At 43.4% G+C, this 19,285-nt stretch overlaps 1 protein-coding gene across 1 annotated transcript in view; it reads left to right on the top strand.

Moving 5' to 3' along the window:
• Positions 1-18,164, top strand: part of tns2a (tensin 2a) — a 76,725-nt gene extending 58,561 nt beyond the window's left edge. Inside the window, exons 18-28 of the mRNA XM_072696717.1 lie at positions 61-1,521; positions 2,191-2,356; positions 2,566-3,632; positions 4,083-4,214; positions 5,917-6,012; positions 8,184-8,261; positions 8,998-9,075; positions 9,674-9,842; positions 10,782-10,850; positions 12,897-12,926; positions 14,188-18,164. Of these exons, the coding sequence (XP_072552818.1) occupies positions 61-1,521; positions 2,191-2,356; positions 2,566-3,632; positions 4,083-4,214; positions 5,917-6,012; positions 8,184-8,261; positions 8,998-9,075; positions 9,674-9,842; positions 10,782-10,850; positions 12,897-12,926; positions 14,188-14,329 (3,488 nt within the window). The 3' untranslated portion in view covers positions 14,330-18,164. The remainder of the gene's footprint in view (positions 1-60; positions 1,522-2,190; positions 2,357-2,565; positions 3,633-4,082; positions 4,215-5,916; positions 6,013-8,183; positions 8,262-8,997; positions 9,076-9,673; positions 9,843-10,781; positions 10,851-12,896; positions 12,927-14,187) is intronic.
• Positions 18,165-19,285: the final 1,121 nt, after the last annotated feature.

The raw sequence follows: 19,285 nt of genomic DNA on the forward strand, positions 1-19,285 counted from the left end.
CTCAATCTCATACTACATGATTTCCATTTATTTTGTAATAACTTTTATTCTTCTTTTAAGATATTGCACACACCCGAGGGCCTCTGGACGGCAGCCTGTACGCTCAGGTGAAGAAACGTCGTGCTGCTGCCTCCTCCTCTCTCCCCTCTACTAATGGCAGCCCGGGGCAGAGCTCCGAGGAGAGGCCTAGTCATCTCCTGTCGGTCAGCACTGACTCCGGACACTGTTCAGTCCCACCTGAACGACTAGAGGACCCACCACGACCTCCACCGCCCACACAGCAGGAGCGAGAGGAGTTGGATCGCCTGCTGGGAGGCATCGAAGGTGAAAGGGCCATGAGAGATCGCGAGAGAGAGACGGCCATTTTGGACGACGGCGACTCCTTGCCCCCTGAGCGAACGGGATCTTTGCATTTAGCTCGTTCCTGTTCATGTCGGGTGGGCTATAGATCGCAGCGCTGCACTGAGCCTGGCTGTGACCGTCTCCACCACTTGCCCAATGGATACTGCATGGATCGGTCCACTGCTGCAACCAATGGCCACGCGACCGCACCTTCCCCCATGCCACCTCTGCTGGGACTGTGCCAGCACCACAGTGCCCACCCGCATCAGTCTCTTCCACCACCAGACCTGCTGTGGGACCGGCAACAAGGGCCTCAGCACTACCTGCACCGGACATGCCCCGAGGGTGCCTCCAGACACCTGTACCCATATCCGTCCCAGGACCTTGGCCCTCACCCTCATAGTCTCTCACCCAGTGGCCGGCTGCTCTGCAGGGCAGACGAATACATCCCTTACCCTCAGCCCCACCACAACCACAACCATCCACACCACCCCAAACCGGCCGGCTCATACCACGATGTGATGCTGATGGACAGCTTGCCCCCTCCTGGCTGCCCATGTCGAGACTGCTGCCTGAGACGCGAGGAATTCCATGCCTTACGGCTAGACAGAGGAGAGGGGCTTCACTGGGAGAGGGAGGAGCTTCCCCGCGAAGGCGGGTTAAGACGTGGCAGGGAGTCTGACATTCCGAGAGGGGCAGAGCTGCACTGGGAGACAGGCTTAAGGCGTGGTCGAGAGGCATCCCTCCACTGGGACAGGGACAGAGAGGCGGAGCTTCAATGGGAGAGAGAGCGAGAGGCAGAGTATTGGCACAGAAGAGCCACAGTGGCACCCTACGGACCCCCAGGTCACGATGTGCCCACATTCAACTTCGACCCATTGCCATCTGGCCACCCGGCATACCCCGAGCCCTCCAGGTCACACTCACATGCCCATTTGGACATAAAATACAGCAGCAGCTCCAGTGGCTACCAGACACCCCACCAGACTTGCCCCTGTTCACCCTACCAGCCCTCGCCCTCAGAGAGCAGAGGATACGCCTCGGGATACCAGTCTGACTCCACCTCCCCATTGCCATCTAACTACTCGTCCTGCTACAGCCCAGCACACCACACCAACGCCCCACCCGACAGTCATACAGAGCCCCATCCACAGCACTACCCCTCAAGCGCACACCCAGGTCAGATATGACTCAACCTTCTCACCACAGATTTTATGGACAAATCGTATCTATGGGACATTGTTAGAAATTACATAGATGTGGCTAAACAGGTTGCTGTTAAAGTGATGCTTTTGTAAAAAATCTAATTTGCACAATTCTCTACTTAGTTTTGCACTGGAGCTTTAAGACTGATAACACTACCATGTAATAGATGCCTCTGTGTCTCCACAAATACTTCATAATTGGGACCATTTTAATAAGAAGGCTATCACACAATCAAGCCCATATAAGATTACATAGCAACTGTGGGCATACTGTAGTATACTGTAGCAGTTTTTGTACAGTTAAATTGGCCAATGGCCGATTGTTTCTGGTTGATATTTTTACCCAAAGTCCACACTATATGGGCTAATTAAACACAAAAAGTCACATTGCAGTGAAAATTACATTATTTGTGCTTCAATAGGCCAAACTGGTATTTTAGATAATCTGAAAAAAGGTCAGTTACCTATAACCTCTTAATTAGTTATCATTTGCTAAAGACTGAAAGAGGCTATTCTCTCTTGGCTGATCAGCTACTTTGGAAAGAAAAATTTCCTGAACTTTTGTTTTAAGCTGTTGCTAAACCCAGTAAAACTTTGTACAGAATTTTAGTCTCAATATTATGCTTTACTACTCGTCTTGCAGACGGCCCTGGACTTCCTGGTGAGAATGTGGGTTGGCGGGACCATATTACCCATGGTTCATTGAGACGACTGCATCGAGATGCACACGGTGCCTGCTCCACGCCCTCCGATATATCTGGGCCACCTACCCCAGTCCACACCAGTAGCCCTCTGCGCACACAAGAGAGGTGAGTAAGCTTTTAGTTTGAGCTGGAGCAATCTGTATTTCTCAGATTCCTATTTAGTGAAATTAAATATACATATATTAGGGCTAAGGGGGCATGGCAGTCACCCATTCCTAACTTTCCCTCATCTAGGGTTTGTTAATTAGCTGATTAGCAAAGGAACACCAGGGCCAGGAGAGAAAATCACTAACTAACCTGACTTTCGCTTCCAGTCCTAGTCTGAATGTCCAGGAGCAGGAGGCTAGAACATCAGAGGTCAGCACTGACAGCACCACCCCCCTCGCCCAGGATGCTGTCCAGCATCCTCCCAAATCTGCTCAAGAACCTCAAGTAGTAAGCGCATCCTCAGAGCTTCCTGGATGCTGTGGATCCAATCCTCCGACGCACTGCTCCCCTTCTCGGCAGCTCTCCACACACTCCGCCCCAGTCACCCCAACGGCAAGCTCCCACCAGCAAGCCCCTGCGACTTCCGTCCACTCTGCCCCGGCCTCCCCTGCCAAGGTCATCCAGCAGCAGAGCACCATTCAGCCCACTGCTGCTCCAGCCTTTCAAGTTGAAGAAGCAAGTCCAGCAGCTCCAAAACCAGTCCAAAATGAGTCAAAAACTCTTACCCAGGCAACACCATATTCCATGTCCGCAAATACTCCACAGTGTATCCCTCCAATTTCATCTCCAAATTCAGCTATTGAGTCAGTTCCCATCCATCCGCAGAGCAATGGAGTGGCACTGCCTCCTGAACCGGAGACCCCCAGGTCGGCTTCCTCTGGACCTGCTTCACCTCAACTTGTGGGCAGCCAGGAGATCCCTCCCTCCCCTGAACCTCCAGTGCCTGGCTTTGCCACCCTGAGCAGGAAGCTGATGTTGGGCACAGAGCCTTCCCCTCCAGCAGGACACCTGCAGCCAGGTCCTGGTACAGACAGTAGTTCTGACGGTCACTCCACCCCCACTTTCCCCGTTCCATCAGGCTGCTATACCCCTGGAGCTTCCCCAGGTGCCTACTCACCTAACTCCACCACCCAGCCTCCTCTCCCAGAGAAACGCCGCCAAGGCACCCTGCCGGGCTCTCCCAATGGCAGATCTGGCACCCTGAGGGCATCCATGAGTCACTCACCATCTGGCCAGCATCATGTTACTTTCTCTCCTTCAGTGGGAGAGGTGGCTGTGTCTGGCGGGCAGAGCGAGGGGCTTGCGGAAGGCGAGGCGGGCAACCAGGTCAGCGTAAAGTTTGTGCAGGACAGCTCCCGTTTCTGGTACAAACCCGGAATATCCCGAGAGCAAGGTGAGTTAGAGAAAGTGACTGAAAAAACTGAGAAGTGGCTGAAAAACCTTGACCATGCTAATTGTCTCTTGTACTACTCAACCTCTAGCCATGTCTCAAAGCCAATGATTCAGCTGAAGGTTGAACATTCACAGTTACCAACTAAGTGGGTGAAAGGAGGGCAACGCCCCTACAATTCTAGCACAAAGCTTGAAAAAAGCTATGGTAGTGTGACTGCAATAATGCTCTGAAATCTGGTGAAGATTTATTAAGCTGCATGACACAGGTTGCTTTTTTTGGTGGCTCATATCAAGGCAAACATTTGGTTTTCCACATTTCCACTCCACAGTACATTTTGTTTATTCTTCTTCTGCACGCTCCGGGCAACTAAGTGATGTACCATCTGTTAAGAGCATCAGTCAGAAACATGGAAGGTTGTCCATTATCCTGCCTTTTTCTCTCCCTCTACAGCCATTGCAGCCCTGAAGGAAAAAGAGCCAGGCGCATTCCTCATCCGGGATAGCAACTCCTTCCAGGGGGCTTACGGCCTGGCCCTCAAAGTGGCCACACCACCCCCCAATGTCAACAACCACAGCAGCAAAGGTACGCCATGTATGGCTCCGGAGAGCAGGCATTTCACCTTCCAAACAGCCTCCCTCTCCGGCTGCTTAGCCGCTGTCTGCACAGGAAACCCTTAAAGCTGCACCTGAAGTACTTTAGCAGAGCTGAACCATAGGCAGGAGTGAACATCTGCTGCTATGAATACCCAGATTAATTATTAATTAAACACAGCGTGCCATGGGGAGCACACTGCCCATCAAAGTTGCACATTTGGTTAAATATCTTAATTCTTCTTATCAAAAACTGCAAAACTGAGGAACACAGACAAGAGTTAAGCCACATTTACACTGGAAATAAATTAATTAATTGACAATAAAACCCCAGATAAAGGTGCAAGTGTAAAAGCAGCTCTACACTACACACATTTTTGCCCTTTAGGCGAAAATCTGTTTAAACTATTATTTCAATATGTGCTTTTTACATTAGCTAACTGTCCTAACCATACCAAGGACGATCTGATGAACATGAAGCTGAGTGTAGCAAAATGTATTCCTTTAAAAAGATATACCCATATTGCATATCTTTTGCAGGTTTCTTATCTAACTTAGCAGAAAAGTCATGGGAAAATCAAAATATTACTATTAATATTAATATAAACTGCAAAAGAAGGCACTGTGACCCCAAACTGTTGACAGGCAGCTAACACAGGTTTGAAGAAAAGTTTGCCAAAGTTTGGAAAGCGTTCACTGCCCAGCATGCAGAATTAAAGTTCCAAAAGCCTGAAAGCCTACAGAATCTATCTGCTACGGAGCGATCCTGGTGCTGAATGCGAGTGTTTGAATGAATGTGACTTTCTTGGAAGCGTGGGTTAGATCTAATCTGTGAGGATGCAGGAAATCCAGGTTCAGTCAGAGCGATGATGAATGGAGTTAATCAGCAGGGAGACTCATACATACACACAGCCTGAGGGTGGAATCCGCTGGAAATTGCTAAAACCTCACTTTCAGTGCCAAACCCAATAGAGTGCCTTTTCATCCAGGGTGCCAGAAAGACCAATCATTTTTCTATGATGCAGAAAGGAAATTTGCAATAGCATACTAGTCCTATATACACACAGTTTATAGCTGTGAGAGGATTAGTCTTCATATAAGGTAGGAATAAATCTCCCAAGTGGATGATTTCAGCTTGGCTAGCACTTACCTGTGATAAGTTACCATTTATATATGTATACACACACACCAATGATAAGCTATAACATTAAGTGAATAGAATAGATACACTGTATGTCCATGATTGAATAAAGGCATTCAGCTACTTAAAGTCGCATCCATTGCTTACACAGATGTGCAAATTCACACATACAGCTTGTCTAGTCCCTGTAGAGAGCACAACCTGTTGAATTAATAGACAGGTTCTGTAAACATTAACCTGTTGGCACCATGACTAATGCCAGGCATGGTCTAGAGGGGTATAAGGCCCCCCAGCCTACTTTTGGGATGAGTTGGGGGACACTCTACAGAGCTACTGAAGCACAGGGGGCCTGATCAGTGTGTATCATGTGTATTCAGCATCATTACATGTTTTCTCACACCCTTCATAAATTGCAACTAGCAATTGTAATAATAATATATACATATGTACTCGTTACTCATTACACCCGAGTGGTTTCCCAGTGGTTATATGGCATATCAAACACCTCTGGTTTGTATGGAATTATTTATGTCTCTTGTATTTCACCTTGCAGGTGGAGATCCTCAAGAGCAGCTGGTCAGACATTTCTTGATCGAGACCGGCCCACGAGGAGTGAAGATCAAAGGCTGCCAGAATGAACCTCACTTTGGTGAGCATCTTAACCACCTGAAATTGTGTTAGCTAGAATCTGTCTGTAAGACAAGCAGAGTTATCAGAGTTATTTAATGTACTTACAGCAGTGAACACGTGTTAAGTGCATTATTCTGTATAAAAAGATTACCATAAAATACGATTTTGTACAATAGCTCCCTAGGTGCTCATTAATTCCGACCTTATCAGGAGCGCCCTCTGGTGTCTGTCCACCACAGTTCTATTCAATAGTAATGAGTCTCACTGCTGCAAGTTCATGAACAGTTCCTTAAATCCTGCGTTCAGCCTAATCCTTGACAAATTATTTACCATAATACTAAAAACACAAAACTGAAATGGAAACTAAATAAGACTAAAGTAAATTAAAGCTATTACTAAATATACTTAAGACTAACAGAAACTAAAGTGCCATTAAAATTTTCATTAAAATTGAATCCTAGTGAAAATATCACAACTGGTTGCCAGATTCCTGCTTGCATGTATGTTATAAAATACGAACAGCTATAGCAACACGTCCAAAAACAGAACACTGGGCATATCGGAGTGAAAATGTACTCAGCCATGTTCAGAACATTTTGAGGTAGAATTCATGACCAGATGCGAGTGAGTTGGCAATTGCTTAAGAAATCTGAGCTGAGGATCTGCCTGTGTGATGCATGCAAGGTATTTCCACAGCAGAGCTCCAAGTGACTGAGTGATCAAAATCAGATTCATACACAGATGAGCAAAGACGTTATGACCAGCCACAGAAATGAATAACATTGATCTTATAACGATGCATGTCATGCTGTAGGATATGTGTTAGACGGTAACTGAATGGTTATTTTTGTAGACCTCGTGTTACCTGCAGGAGAAATAGGCAGGCGTGAGCACCTGAGCAACTTTCACAAGGGCCAGACGACTTTGACAAACAGCCTTGGAGCAGTACAGAAATGTCCCCTAGTCCTGTTTTCTTTTACACCACGTGAACGTCTGGATACTTGCGCACCATTTATCTGTGGGATGAGATGGACAAGTCTGAACAACTCTGGCAGCTCCACCTTACTCCAACTGTATTTGGTGTACTTTGGTGAAATTGCATAATAAGAGTCTGGTACATGGAAGTGACAAAAATCTTCAAACTGTTACGTAACAGTCTTGATCTGCAATATTAACACTCTTAAAATGTACTTACATCCAGCCCATTCGAAAAACAGTCTGGGGAAGAGTCACAAGGGTAGAGCGAGAGGGTGTTAGCTGGGAGCTAGGCTAAAAGCATAATCAGACCCTACTACAATCTCTTCAGCTAGCTAACTGCACAGCAGGCCGACTGGACATGGAGAGAAACCAGAGAGGACAGCAACACTATCTGGTATGACGCCTGAATAATTATAAAAACTGATACAAGTCTTGATACATGTCTAATAACAATTCTAGGCTTGGCTAGTCCAGGGTTTGTCAGGAGCGCCCTCTAGTGTCTGCCTGCCACAGTTCTCCTCAGAAGCAATGCAAAACTCATTAGCAGGGAACTGCAGTCCAATTTGGAATTCAGCTTAATCATTGAGAAATTATTCACCATAATACTAAAAACATAAAAAAAAAAAAAAAAAATTAAAGACAGACCTCTTAGTGTCTTGATTAAAAGAAAAAACTGTCAGTTTCATTCTGAGGCAACATAACAGGGTTGTAAAAAGGTGTTTGCAGGAGCATCAGATTTTTTTTATGACAGGCAAAAGTCACATTTTATTTAAGCATGAATACATTAATACATTACTCATACATTAAAAAATACCTTAAATATTCTCAATAAATGTATTCTTTGGCAACTTTTAAGGATCTGCTGCTAACATCTTGGATTCAGATACTCAGAGGTCTTGTCATGTGAGCTGAGCATGCAGAGGAGTAACAGCATGTTTAGCTCATCAGTGTATGACAGCACTTTTGTCAGAATGTAGTTACAGTTTGGAATTTTAGAAAATCACATGACTTATCTGTGTCTTCTCCTTGTCATGAGTGAACAAGGCTGAGATATACAGAGAAGACCTCTGCAGCACTGCAAGCCTGGCAGATCTCTGCAAAGCTATGTTGACATGAAAAAGGAAGTTAATTCTCTGTGTGTGTGTGTGTGTGTGTGTGTGTGTGTGTGTGTGTGTGTGTGTGTGTGTGTGTGTGTTCTTGCTGATCTGATAGGGAGCCTGTCAGCGCTGGTGTATCAGCATTCCATCACACCGATCTCTCTACCCTGTGCACTCCGCATCCCAGACAAAGGTAAACAATCCCCACTGACATTAAAGTGAAGTTCAGAGAAAAATCACTGCAAAGTTACACTGCAGATTTACAGCACATTCTCCAACCCTCATATCGAGTAGCCAAGGCATGTTTGGCTAATGTGGCTAACAAAGCAGAGGGACATATATTCACTAAGTAGCAAAGCGCAAAGTGCATGCCTATATCAGCACACACTTGCCTCAAAAGTATATCATGTCTTTACATAATCGCAAAAAAATTGTGTGGTTTCTGAAACTGGAAGCTATACACATTAAAAAACACAAACATTCAAGGTGGCTAATACTGTATTTAGCTGTGTGTTTTACTTTTGTCTGTTGTTATATGTAACAGTAACCACATAAGCAAGTCTATTAGAGCTTGACAAGGTTTGTGATATGTAGCCATAGACTTCTAATAATTCTTATCTACATTAGCTAAAAACAGAGCTCATTAGAGTTTAAATAGAGCTCAAAAGGGGAGAACAGTTATTAGATTTGCTGTATTCCTTTAACATGGATTGGCAAAGCTGGAAACCTGAGATCAGCTCTGCATCCATGAAGATGGCCACCACCAAGAAACACCACCTCAAAGTAACAGTTCAACGCTTATGGTAAAGTGTTTCAGTAGGTGCTGCAGGAGTTCTTCACAGTCTGTAAAGGGACTGAAGGTGCAGAGCTCCTGTTAGTGGTGTAAAGACATAACCAGGTGGTTCTCTGTGTGTGTATGTCTTCTGCAGACCCTACAGGAGAGATGCAGGAAGTGCAGGTTGCCAGCAATATGAGCACTGCAGCAGACTTACTCAAACAGGGAGCAGGTCAGTGCCACCTTCCTCACTTTTACTACATCCTCCACCCCCCTCTTCATGTCCTTCTTGTCTTTATCTGTTCTCCCTTTTTGTTCACTTTTCTTTTGGCTCTTCTAAGTTTTCCTCTTTATTTTAAATACAATAATAGGAAAATGTTTAAGAGCACCCCTGTTCAGATTACATTTTGGAGAGTTTCTAAGTAAAAAGTGAACAATTAAAACCTTCACATTTTAGAGCACTGTTGCTATTTTAACTAACAAAAAATACAGCATTGCAAAAGATGTGGCATAATCTCTGTATGGCCATTTGGATCTTGGTTTCCCCCCACTTGTGTTTGTGTACTTGTCTTTTTATATCCATCATCTTTTTCTTTTTTCTTTTCCTCTGCTAATCCTTCAGCATTCTTGCTTTATCCTCTTTTCTCTTTTACCTTCCTCCTCTTCATATTTTATTTTACTTCAGTTTCTCATCCTTATTGTTTTTGTTTTTTTCACTCTTCTGTTTGTTCTCTTTCTCTGTACTGTTCTTTTAGTTCTTTTATTTATTATTTAGCTCTATTGTTCGTCCTCTCTTTCATAATTGTCTTCTTTTCACCATCTCTCCTCAGCGTGTAACGTGCTGTATCTGAACTCAGTGGAGACAGAGTCTCTGACCGGACCGCAGGCTATAGCTAAAGCAGTGGGAGCCACCATTGTCCGCAGCCCCCGACCATCAGCTACTGTCGTCCACTTCAAGGTGTCAGCGCAGGGCATCACGCTGACAGACAGCCAGCGCAGGTAATACACTTAGCACAGCTGCTGATCTGCTGATGCAGAGTTTCATACAGACCCTCTAAGGTGACATGGTGGTATGTTTAATAACCTGGGGCCACAGGACAATATATTGAATGTGGCTGTGTATTGGCAAGAACCTGGTAATACCATATGCATCATTATATGGAGGCAACAGTGGAATCTGATAGCAGTGAACCGCTGTATATATTTATATATATATATATATATATATATATATATATATATATATATATATACATAAAGATATACTGATTTTTCTTATACCTTAATTGAAGCCACAAATGAGTACACTATATTGTACCATCTGGTATTTCAGTGTTTATTTTGAAATCAAGGGTACTAAAAATGAGGTTGTCCTCCCTTGCTTTGAGGAAGACTTTCCAAAATCTAAATCTAAATTTTGGAACATTGCTCTAAGGATTTGCTTGCATTCCGCCATTGAATCATTAGTGAGGCTTGATACTGATATTGTATGATTAGTTCAGGAGAGCACTGTTGTATAGCTCCAATGCTGTGGGGGCTGTATACCCCTCTAGCTGTTCATGTGCAGCTGCTCCAGAGTGTCCCATTGTACTTGCAGTGCATTTCTATGGAGATAATACAGATAAATTCACTAGTATTAAGGGGTTTCCACAAACCTGTGGACATGTTGTGTATATTGATTTGTAATCAACTTGAATTTATCAATATATTATCTAGTGGTCTTGATGTATTATGTTGTCCTAATTTATGTATTTTTAGCTTCAATATATGAACTTGTGGCCACTAGATCCTTAATCTCTAGCCTCAGTACATTATCACATGGCCAGGGTCTAAACTCTGAACTAATAGTATGGTTGCCTTTGATGATTTTATGAATGTGTTTTCCAGTTGCTCTAACCAGTATTGCATAACGCACTAATGTAATTGTGTGTTTTGCAGGGTGTTCTTCAGAAGGCACTACCCCATTAACAGTGTGACATTCAGCAGTGTAGACCCGCAGGACAGAAGGTGGGGTTCTGCTGAGCACACCTCTCACACACTGCTGACTTCTGTATACAATTGAGATTGGAAATGTAAAAGGCTACATGGGACTACTTTTAGGGGCGAAATCATTTATCTGCTTGTTTATTTTCCTTTCATCCCTTTCATTCATTCATTCATTCAGATGACATGCTTTTGATTGTTCAGACCTCAGCTGCTGCTGTCTTTCTGTAAAGCGCAGTTTAATTGGTCATACTTTAATCGCTTGAGACTCACATCAATTATTTTTCAACTAAAACTGAATCTAGTTTCCTACAGAATGATGACGCATGAATCTGCAGGCTGCTCTTTGTGTTTGTGTATATGTGTGTATACGTGTGTGTCTATAATTTGGGATTACTTAGTAATAGTTAGTAATAGTTAGCAATAATTATGTGGCATTTTTACCTTATAAGGATAAAGGATAAAGGTGCACGTATTCGTCACTGTACAGTGTGGACTGTACAGCGAAATGTGTCCTCCGCATTTAACCCATCTGGTAGTGAACACACACTCACACACACACACACGTGTTAGGGGCAGTGAGTACACACACACACCCAGAGCGGTGGGCAGCCAACTCCAGCGCCCGGGGAGCAGAGAGGGTAAAGGGCCTTGCTCAAGGGCCCAACAGTGGCAGCTTGCCGAGCCCGGGAATCGAACCCACAACCCTGTTATCGATATCCCGGCGCTCTAACCGCTGAGCCACCACTATTATAACAGCATCAAAATTATTGTGATGCTCCACTGACTATAGCTGCACAACGTTGCATAAGGCAGGTCATACTTCTAAAATCAGCAGAAAATCCAGTAAAATTACTCTCCCTCTTCAGTCCATACACTTCTTTCACTTTCAGTACTGGTTCTGTATCTCCAGCAGTCCAGAAATGCATGTAAGCGTGCTCCTTCTTGAGGGGTGGCTCAAAGCACGATCAACTTCATCTGGCTGAATTGGGAGCCCAGCAGCACGACATACCAGTTCTTACATAATGCTGCTTTAACCCTCCTGTTCTGTCCAGCTGTTATGAACAGCTTTGATTGACCCAGTTTGTGTTTAACCATCTGGAACTATTTAAAAAGCATATTAGTCTCCATACTCCAAACATTATCTTTAGCTCAATAAACATTAATGTCATCAATATTTAGTGTAATTAGAAGTGTCACCCCTTACAGGTGTATTTATGATAATTCATACATTTTTCACCTAAAAGGCCATTTTCGATGTACATTGGCAAAAAAGACATTTAACACATTTGTTTAGTTTGTTTTAATTTGTTTATTCTGTTCAGTTAGATTTTCTTTGCCCTTGCATGTTAGACCCAGCTTTCTTTTTCCTCGCATTTGTTTCATATAATTTCTCCTGTTAATCACAATAAATTAAGTAACTTTCCTTTTTCGTGTTCATTACACTAAATAAGCCCAGGAGAAAAAATAAATCTATATTTTGCAACATAATCTGAAGCTTAAACTGTTTTATTTAAGCAGCAGAGTTGAGGTTTGAATACTGAAGGCTGAAGAAGTGCGCCAGACTACCAGTTCACAAGCCCCACGCTAGGTCCAATATTCCCACGGGGAAATCAAGACAGCGATGAACAGTGTAGTTTAGAACTCACATCTCCTGGAGTTCACATGATTTTGATATAAAAAGTGCTGCTGCAAATCTACAGAGAAAGCTGTGTCCATCAGCAGCCTGTTTTACGCAGCTGTTAGGCTTCTGTTCTTCTGTGGACGTCCTTCATTCCAGTGTCTGAGGAGACAGTAGACGTTAGGGTAGAAAATCTGTAAGCATGAAGCATCAACCTTTACAGTCTTCAATCTCCATACAACTGTAGCCTGGAGAGCACAGTTTCACTCCACACTTCTAAAATACAGTCCCAGAGAGAGAGAGAGAATGTGTGTGTGTGTGTGTGTGTGTGTGTGTGTGTGTGTGTTTGAGTGAGAGAGAGCATGTACTTGCCTGCGGCTTTATGTGTGTGCGAGTTTGGGAGTGGAGTGTTTCTGAGTCTTTGTCTCTGTCTCCCCCTCCTGCCTTAGGTGGACTAATTCAGACAGCACAACGTCTAAGTAAGTGCTCAGTGTGTGTCTATCTGTGTTTGCTGATGTATGTGTATGTGTGTGTGTGTGTCATGTAAGCGTTGAGTATTTGATTTTGAGTCGGTTATGTGTTTGCGCTTGGCATCTTGTTCTCCAATTTCATTCTCTGATTTCGCCGAGCTTTCCTTTCAGATTTATTCAACACTCTAATCCAGACTCAGACAACTGTGATATTTACCTTACTGGAAACGTCATGAATAGTTTTAATAGAACTGTTCAGCTCTGCTATTTTTGTATCAATTTGCTCTGAAAGGGTTGGTAACAATATTGATAAGTAATATAAATTGTATTGGTAAATAGTGGTATTAAAAATGATCAATTCAGTTTAATGTAATACTTAGTTGCCTATATGTCTGAAAATGGAGTAGGACAACTATGGCAAAAGTAAATAGTGGAAGGCAACCTCCAAAGATTTTATTAATTTTTGAGTGTTTATATATATATATTTATATATAATGTTTGTGGACACCCCTTCATTTAGCTACTTTAAGTTGCACCCACTGCTGACATATATGTGCAAATGCACACACAGCTTGTCTAGTCCCTGTAGAGAAGTATTGCCAATGGAACATGACTCACTGGAGTAGATAAACACAAACCTAATGGCACCATGCCTGAAGCCAGGCGTGGGCTGGAAGAGTATAACTCCTCCACACACCCCAACCAGAACTGAGCTGAAGAGCAATGGAGCAGTGTTTTCTGGAATTATGGTTGGTGCTCCATCCAGTACTTTTGGGATGAGTTGGGGAGTTAAAGAAGAGGTGGGGTGGTGATCATCCAACATCCTGACCTCACTAACGCTCTGGCCGCTGAATGCACTCAAATCCTCACAACAATGCTCCAGAATCTAGTACAGGGCAGTAGAGACAGTTATACCAACAAAAACAAAATAGCCTTTATGGCATTTACCCCAATACCCTAATGTAAGTAAACAAATCTTCTACAGGACAGAAATTGTCTGCACATTTTGGAACATGATTTCTTTGTAAATTTAACAAAAAAAAAATTTACATTATTTAATGGTAAAAAAAGGATAATTTTGCATATGCCTCAATATTTTTTAAAGATGAGATTTTCAATTTACACTGAAAATCCAAAACACATGTGATTTGACCAGGAGTGTCCAAACACTTGCATAAGACTGTATAATAATCTCAGTGTCTGTCAGTGAGTACTGTGACCAGTGCCTTTATCCCTGGCTCCTCACTCGTGGTGTTCTCTCTCCTAATAGAGTGTTCGGGTTTGTTGCTAAGAAACCAGGCAGCGTGGCAGAGAATGTGTGTCACCTGTTCGCTGAGCTGGACCCCGAGCAGCCGGCCACCGCCATCGTTAACTTCATCAACAAAGTCATGCTGGGGCCGCAGAGACGGTAGAGGCTGAGGATGAGGAAGAAGAGTGAGAGGAGGAACATCAGCCTCCTTCAAGTACGAACAGACTGGACATTTCTCCACACAGCAGCACCGGCCCTAAGGCCCTGCAGGGCTGTAGTAGAAGACATCCCTCAAGTCCCAGAACAGAAACGTGGCCCAGATTATAAAGTCTAACAGCTTAGAAGATTCCAAACTGCTGATAAAAAGTATCTGCGGTTTGTTGTTTGAGGGAAGGGCTTCACTTGATACCAAAACTAAGACCAAAGAAGGTAAATGCGGCGTTCCGTTTATCTCGGACGTCAGCTGTCGGAGCTGCCGACAGAAGGATGTCACGCCCGAATTTGACCTCGTACTAGTTAAACATTCTTGTACTTGTACACTATTTCCAAAAAGCAGATCTAACCAAAAGGCGAATCTTACCAAAATCTGTCCCACTTTTTATGTCCCTGGTTAGCATTGTTAACGATACAATTTAATAACAATGTATTATACAGTATTTAGCATATCCAACTACCATGGAAACACATCCACAGTTAGAAATTGGACAGTACAACTGTTTTGGGTTTTTTTTCCCCTTTTTTTTGCTCCCACCCATTTGTAGTTCCCCCTAGCACTAGCAATGCTCCCGACTCCTGATTTATGGACTTAACACATCTCCTCTGATATCTGCAAAGCCAGCCACTGCCTCTTTTCGTACTGCAATCGATGTGGCATTGCCAGGCAGCCAACCCGCATTGCTTTTAGGATGATGAGGGCACAGAGTGCCACCTACCCAACCAGCAAAGTGGCATGGCTCGGGATTTGAACCTGTTTTCTTGGTCCATAGTCAGTCAGTTGGAGCCTGTATTCAACTGATTTAATGGGAAACAAGTACATAGTGCTAATAGACTGTATGATAGTACTGCATTTAATACTGGTAATGCGCAGTGCGACCATCTTGGATTTTGAAATCTGAGTTGAGGTGGGGCTCGCCCAACTTTCAGAGTAGGAAATCTGACTTGTGGGGGCTCAGTAATTCCGACATCCCATTTATAATGGAACGCAGCAAAAGAAACAAAGTGTTAGCCGCTCTGTTCTCGGCGGTTCTGCTTGGTAAGTAACACAGATTACAGAACTATTTAGGGTTCACCCTCGAGTGAGCTAAGAATATATAAAGCACTGTTGATTACTTTCTACAGTATAAAAGTATATTTGTATGAGGCATGACTGTTACGTTTCACATGCACTCTGAAAAAATGAAATACTGTATAGAGAAAGATTATGATCTCTGCAGCTGACAATCAACTGGTGTAGATATACGTTCTATTAGTCATTCTGTACATATTGTTTGTACTTCACGGTTCAGATATAAGATAGCAGCAGCAGCATTTGTTTAAGAACTGATTGCTATAATCAGAGGTGGGTAGAGCAGCCTAACAGCATCCTCAACAGCATCCTCAAGATCCTCAAGAAAAGACACCCTCTGTGGGGACATTAGGGACATCAGGGACATTCTGTGTTGATCTGCTAACGTTAGCAATAGCAGGGCGTTAGGAGAACGTCTTTGGATATCAGCTTTGCAGGTTGAGAAATTGTAAACACAGCCTCCGTAACTAATCGAATACAATGCACATTGCAGAGTCGTCGTTTTTTGACACAGTTTCAGACCTTGATTAGCAAATCAGATCTGAGGTATGGCACTAATTGTAATTAATTACTGTCCGCTGAATCAACTTTCCAGCTCTCAAATCCTGACTCTTCAGACCTTGTGCTAGCACTCAACAAACATGAGGGGAAGATGAGATCTGGAAGACCAAGACAGCTCTCAGAAAGAACTGCTTGTATGCTGATAAGAAAATCAAACTACAACCCCCATAAGACTTCCAAGAACCTGTAAGAAGCTTTAGCTGAGGGAAGGGTGGTGTTGTCCTGTTCCACTGTGCAGCACTGCTTTCTCAAACATAATCCTAATGGAAAAATCATCACCTGCTAGAATCACCTGCTACTGCTAGTGTGAGTTTCAGCCAGATGAGTTTTGGAAACAAGTGCTGTCGGCTGAATTTCAAAATGGAACAATCAACAAAGGCGTGTTTGGAGGGGAAAATGCATTTCATGGAAAAACACCTTGCCAACTGCAATGCATGGGGTGGATCCTCATCCATCATAGGCAATATTTCACCGGTGGAAGGATTCTGCAAAATACCAGCAAATCCTGAATCCTAATGTGAAATCGTCTGATAAAAGACTGAAGCTGAATCCACCATGGGGCTTTAGGAATGGTACTCACAGCCCTGACCTAGATATTATAGAGAATTTGAGGATAGAACAAGCTGCGCACGCAAGACATTCTTAGATATTCCTGAATTGAGACGCCTTCTGCAAAAAAACGATAAGACTACAATAAGCGCCTGCAGGTACTGAGCTGTAAGCTGTCCAGATGTTTGCGTAGGCCACGTTTAATTTAGATTTCTGATCCGATTATGATGTTATGACAAAGTCAGAGATTGCGTTTGATTAGCAACGGAGGCTGTGTTTACTACTTGCTCATCAAAATAAATGCCAGTGGTGCCCAAATGTAGGCGTACATCATTTACCATGAACTGATTTTGTATGTAGGTTTTAAATGATCTACAGTAACTTAAACTATGAACAATATCTAGATGAGGACAAAGTGTTGGGGACGTAATTTACACCATCAGTGAAACCCTAGAAAATAACAGCCTTACAGCCTTTAAAGCCACTGTAAGGACGTTATATTAGTCCTGTGGCTTCAGTGAAATACTGACTGCTTTGAGAGCTTGATAGCCACATTCTTGATAGCCAAGCAGAAAGGAACTAGATGAGAATGTAGTGAAAGAAAACGTAAGAATGTAAGAATTTGCAAGAATGTAATTTTGTATTATCATTAAAAAAAATGAAATATAAATATTCATCAGAATTGTGCACACGGAACGAACTACACCCACTAGTTACCCACCTCTGGCTGTAGCTCGTCAGTTCAGTCCTCGTGGACAGACAGGAGGCGCCAGGCATGAGTAATGCGGCCCACAGCGGAGGAACGGCGGAACGTCAGAGAGAGGGTTCGTGGAGGAGGGCTTACACGATTAGTGGGAGTGGCTTGTCAGGGTGGGCGGAGCATGGTGAGAAGGGGCGGGGCATAGCAGTCCACGCTGTGCGTAAACCAGACAGAGGAGGATTTTAATGTACCGTAAGTGTCTTAATGGAAGCTTAAAGTCTTGTCTTTTTTTTAGAGAGAAAGTCACACTCACCTCCACCTCCACAGCAGGGCCAAGCTTTCTCACATCGCAGCTCTCGTTGTGGATCAGTACGTAAACCGTGATTTTAACCCCTGCTATCGCGTGTAGAGGAACATTTTATCCAAATATAATCAGCCTACAGATAAGGACAAGCAGGGCACAAATATTACCTTGTATCTCTTGCTCATGCTAACACGAACGACGACGACGACGTTAAAGCAGAAGGACCCTCTCCAAAGCCTCTACCTAACTCAAAGCCCTTCGCTCAGCACTCCTGTATTTATAAGCTTTACTCGCTCCTGAGTTTTAAACAGGTCATTTCTGTTTGCGTGTATCAATGAGCTATTTTTGCTTTTTATCAGAGAGATAGAAAGACAACGTGTCTGGACAGCTTTAATATATTATATTCTGTGTTTCCTCGTTCGTCTTTGTATGTAGTAATATATTCTCACACGCAGCTGACACGGAAAGTGGAAAAAAGAGACTTTGTGGAAGGAGACATTTATATGAAATGGATTTTTTATAGCTATATAGCTACTATTTTTTCAATGTAAGCACAAATGAAGAATATAATAAAGAAATGTAAAGTTGTGGTACCAAAACAGGCCTCAGAGTGCAGTTTTTCCTTCTGTTTTCAATGTTTTCCTTAAAGAGTGCATCTGCGCCCAGAGCGGGGTACCAGCGGGGCTCCTGCCCGTTCAGCACGTTAGAGAAACGCAGCTTAGGGGCGGGGCCTAGTGGCGACGAGCAGGGGCGAACAGAGCCAGTCAGAGGCTTTTCTGGTTGCTACGTTGCTGAGGCAACAAATGAGAGCGTTAATGAGAGGTTACCGCCCCCTCTGACATAACAGAGAGAGAACCTGCCCCCCCCCCTAATTTACCATCAACTAAAGAGGAGGTACAGACACTGTAGAATTAACCTTCTAATTAACCTAACTCGCTGGGTTCGGAACAGCAAAAGTGGAATTTATCAGCATTCATTTTTTGGTTGTTGGACAAATCACTGGTTTTAACAAAATGCTAAAGTATGTGTTCAGAAACGAATATTTAAAAAAAAATATTGCTGCTGTCCAATGAAAACCACGTATCTCCATTTTTGTCCGTGGTTTGAATCCTGTAGCTGCTCTGAACACTGTGTAAATAGCTCTAAATGAATGGACCAATAGAAATGCTCTAAATGACTTAGAACAAACTAAATTAGTTTACTGACACTATATTGATCAGCCAATATATTGATCAGCGAAGAAGAACAGCCTAGGACAGTGGCCCAATGTTGTCTAGCTTTTAGAGCTAGCAATAACTCAAGACTCAAATTCTCATGAAAATCCAATTCCAAATTCAAAGAGTTCTAAGAAAACTCTGAAACGCCATTTTTTACACCTGTAACAAATCCTTTCACCAAATGGTGAATTGCTGAACTTGTGCACCAAGTGGACCATATGCAGACAGTGGAGCTCAGATCAAAGTGGTTTCACTGGCTCTGTTCACACCTGGCTTCTGTGATATAATCATAAGGTACTACCGAAACGCATAGCCCTTTACACCTGGTTTGTTTTGTGCATGTTTGGGGGAAGAATAGTGGGAGTGTGTTGTGCTTTGGGCTTTCACTGATTTTCCAAGCCACAGTTATTCACTGCAGTGCATTACACTCTCTGCCTGTAGGGGGAGCTCAGAAGCAATTCTCCATAATGCTGCTTTAAATGACTGGTGTAAACAGGGTCACT

The sequence above is a fragment of the Salminus brasiliensis genome, chromosome 14, assembly GCF_030463535.1.
Source record: "Salminus brasiliensis chromosome 14, fSalBra1.hap2, whole genome shotgun sequence".
Classification (NCBI taxonomy): Eukaryota; Metazoa; Chordata; class Actinopteri; order Characiformes; family Bryconidae; genus Salminus; species Salminus brasiliensis.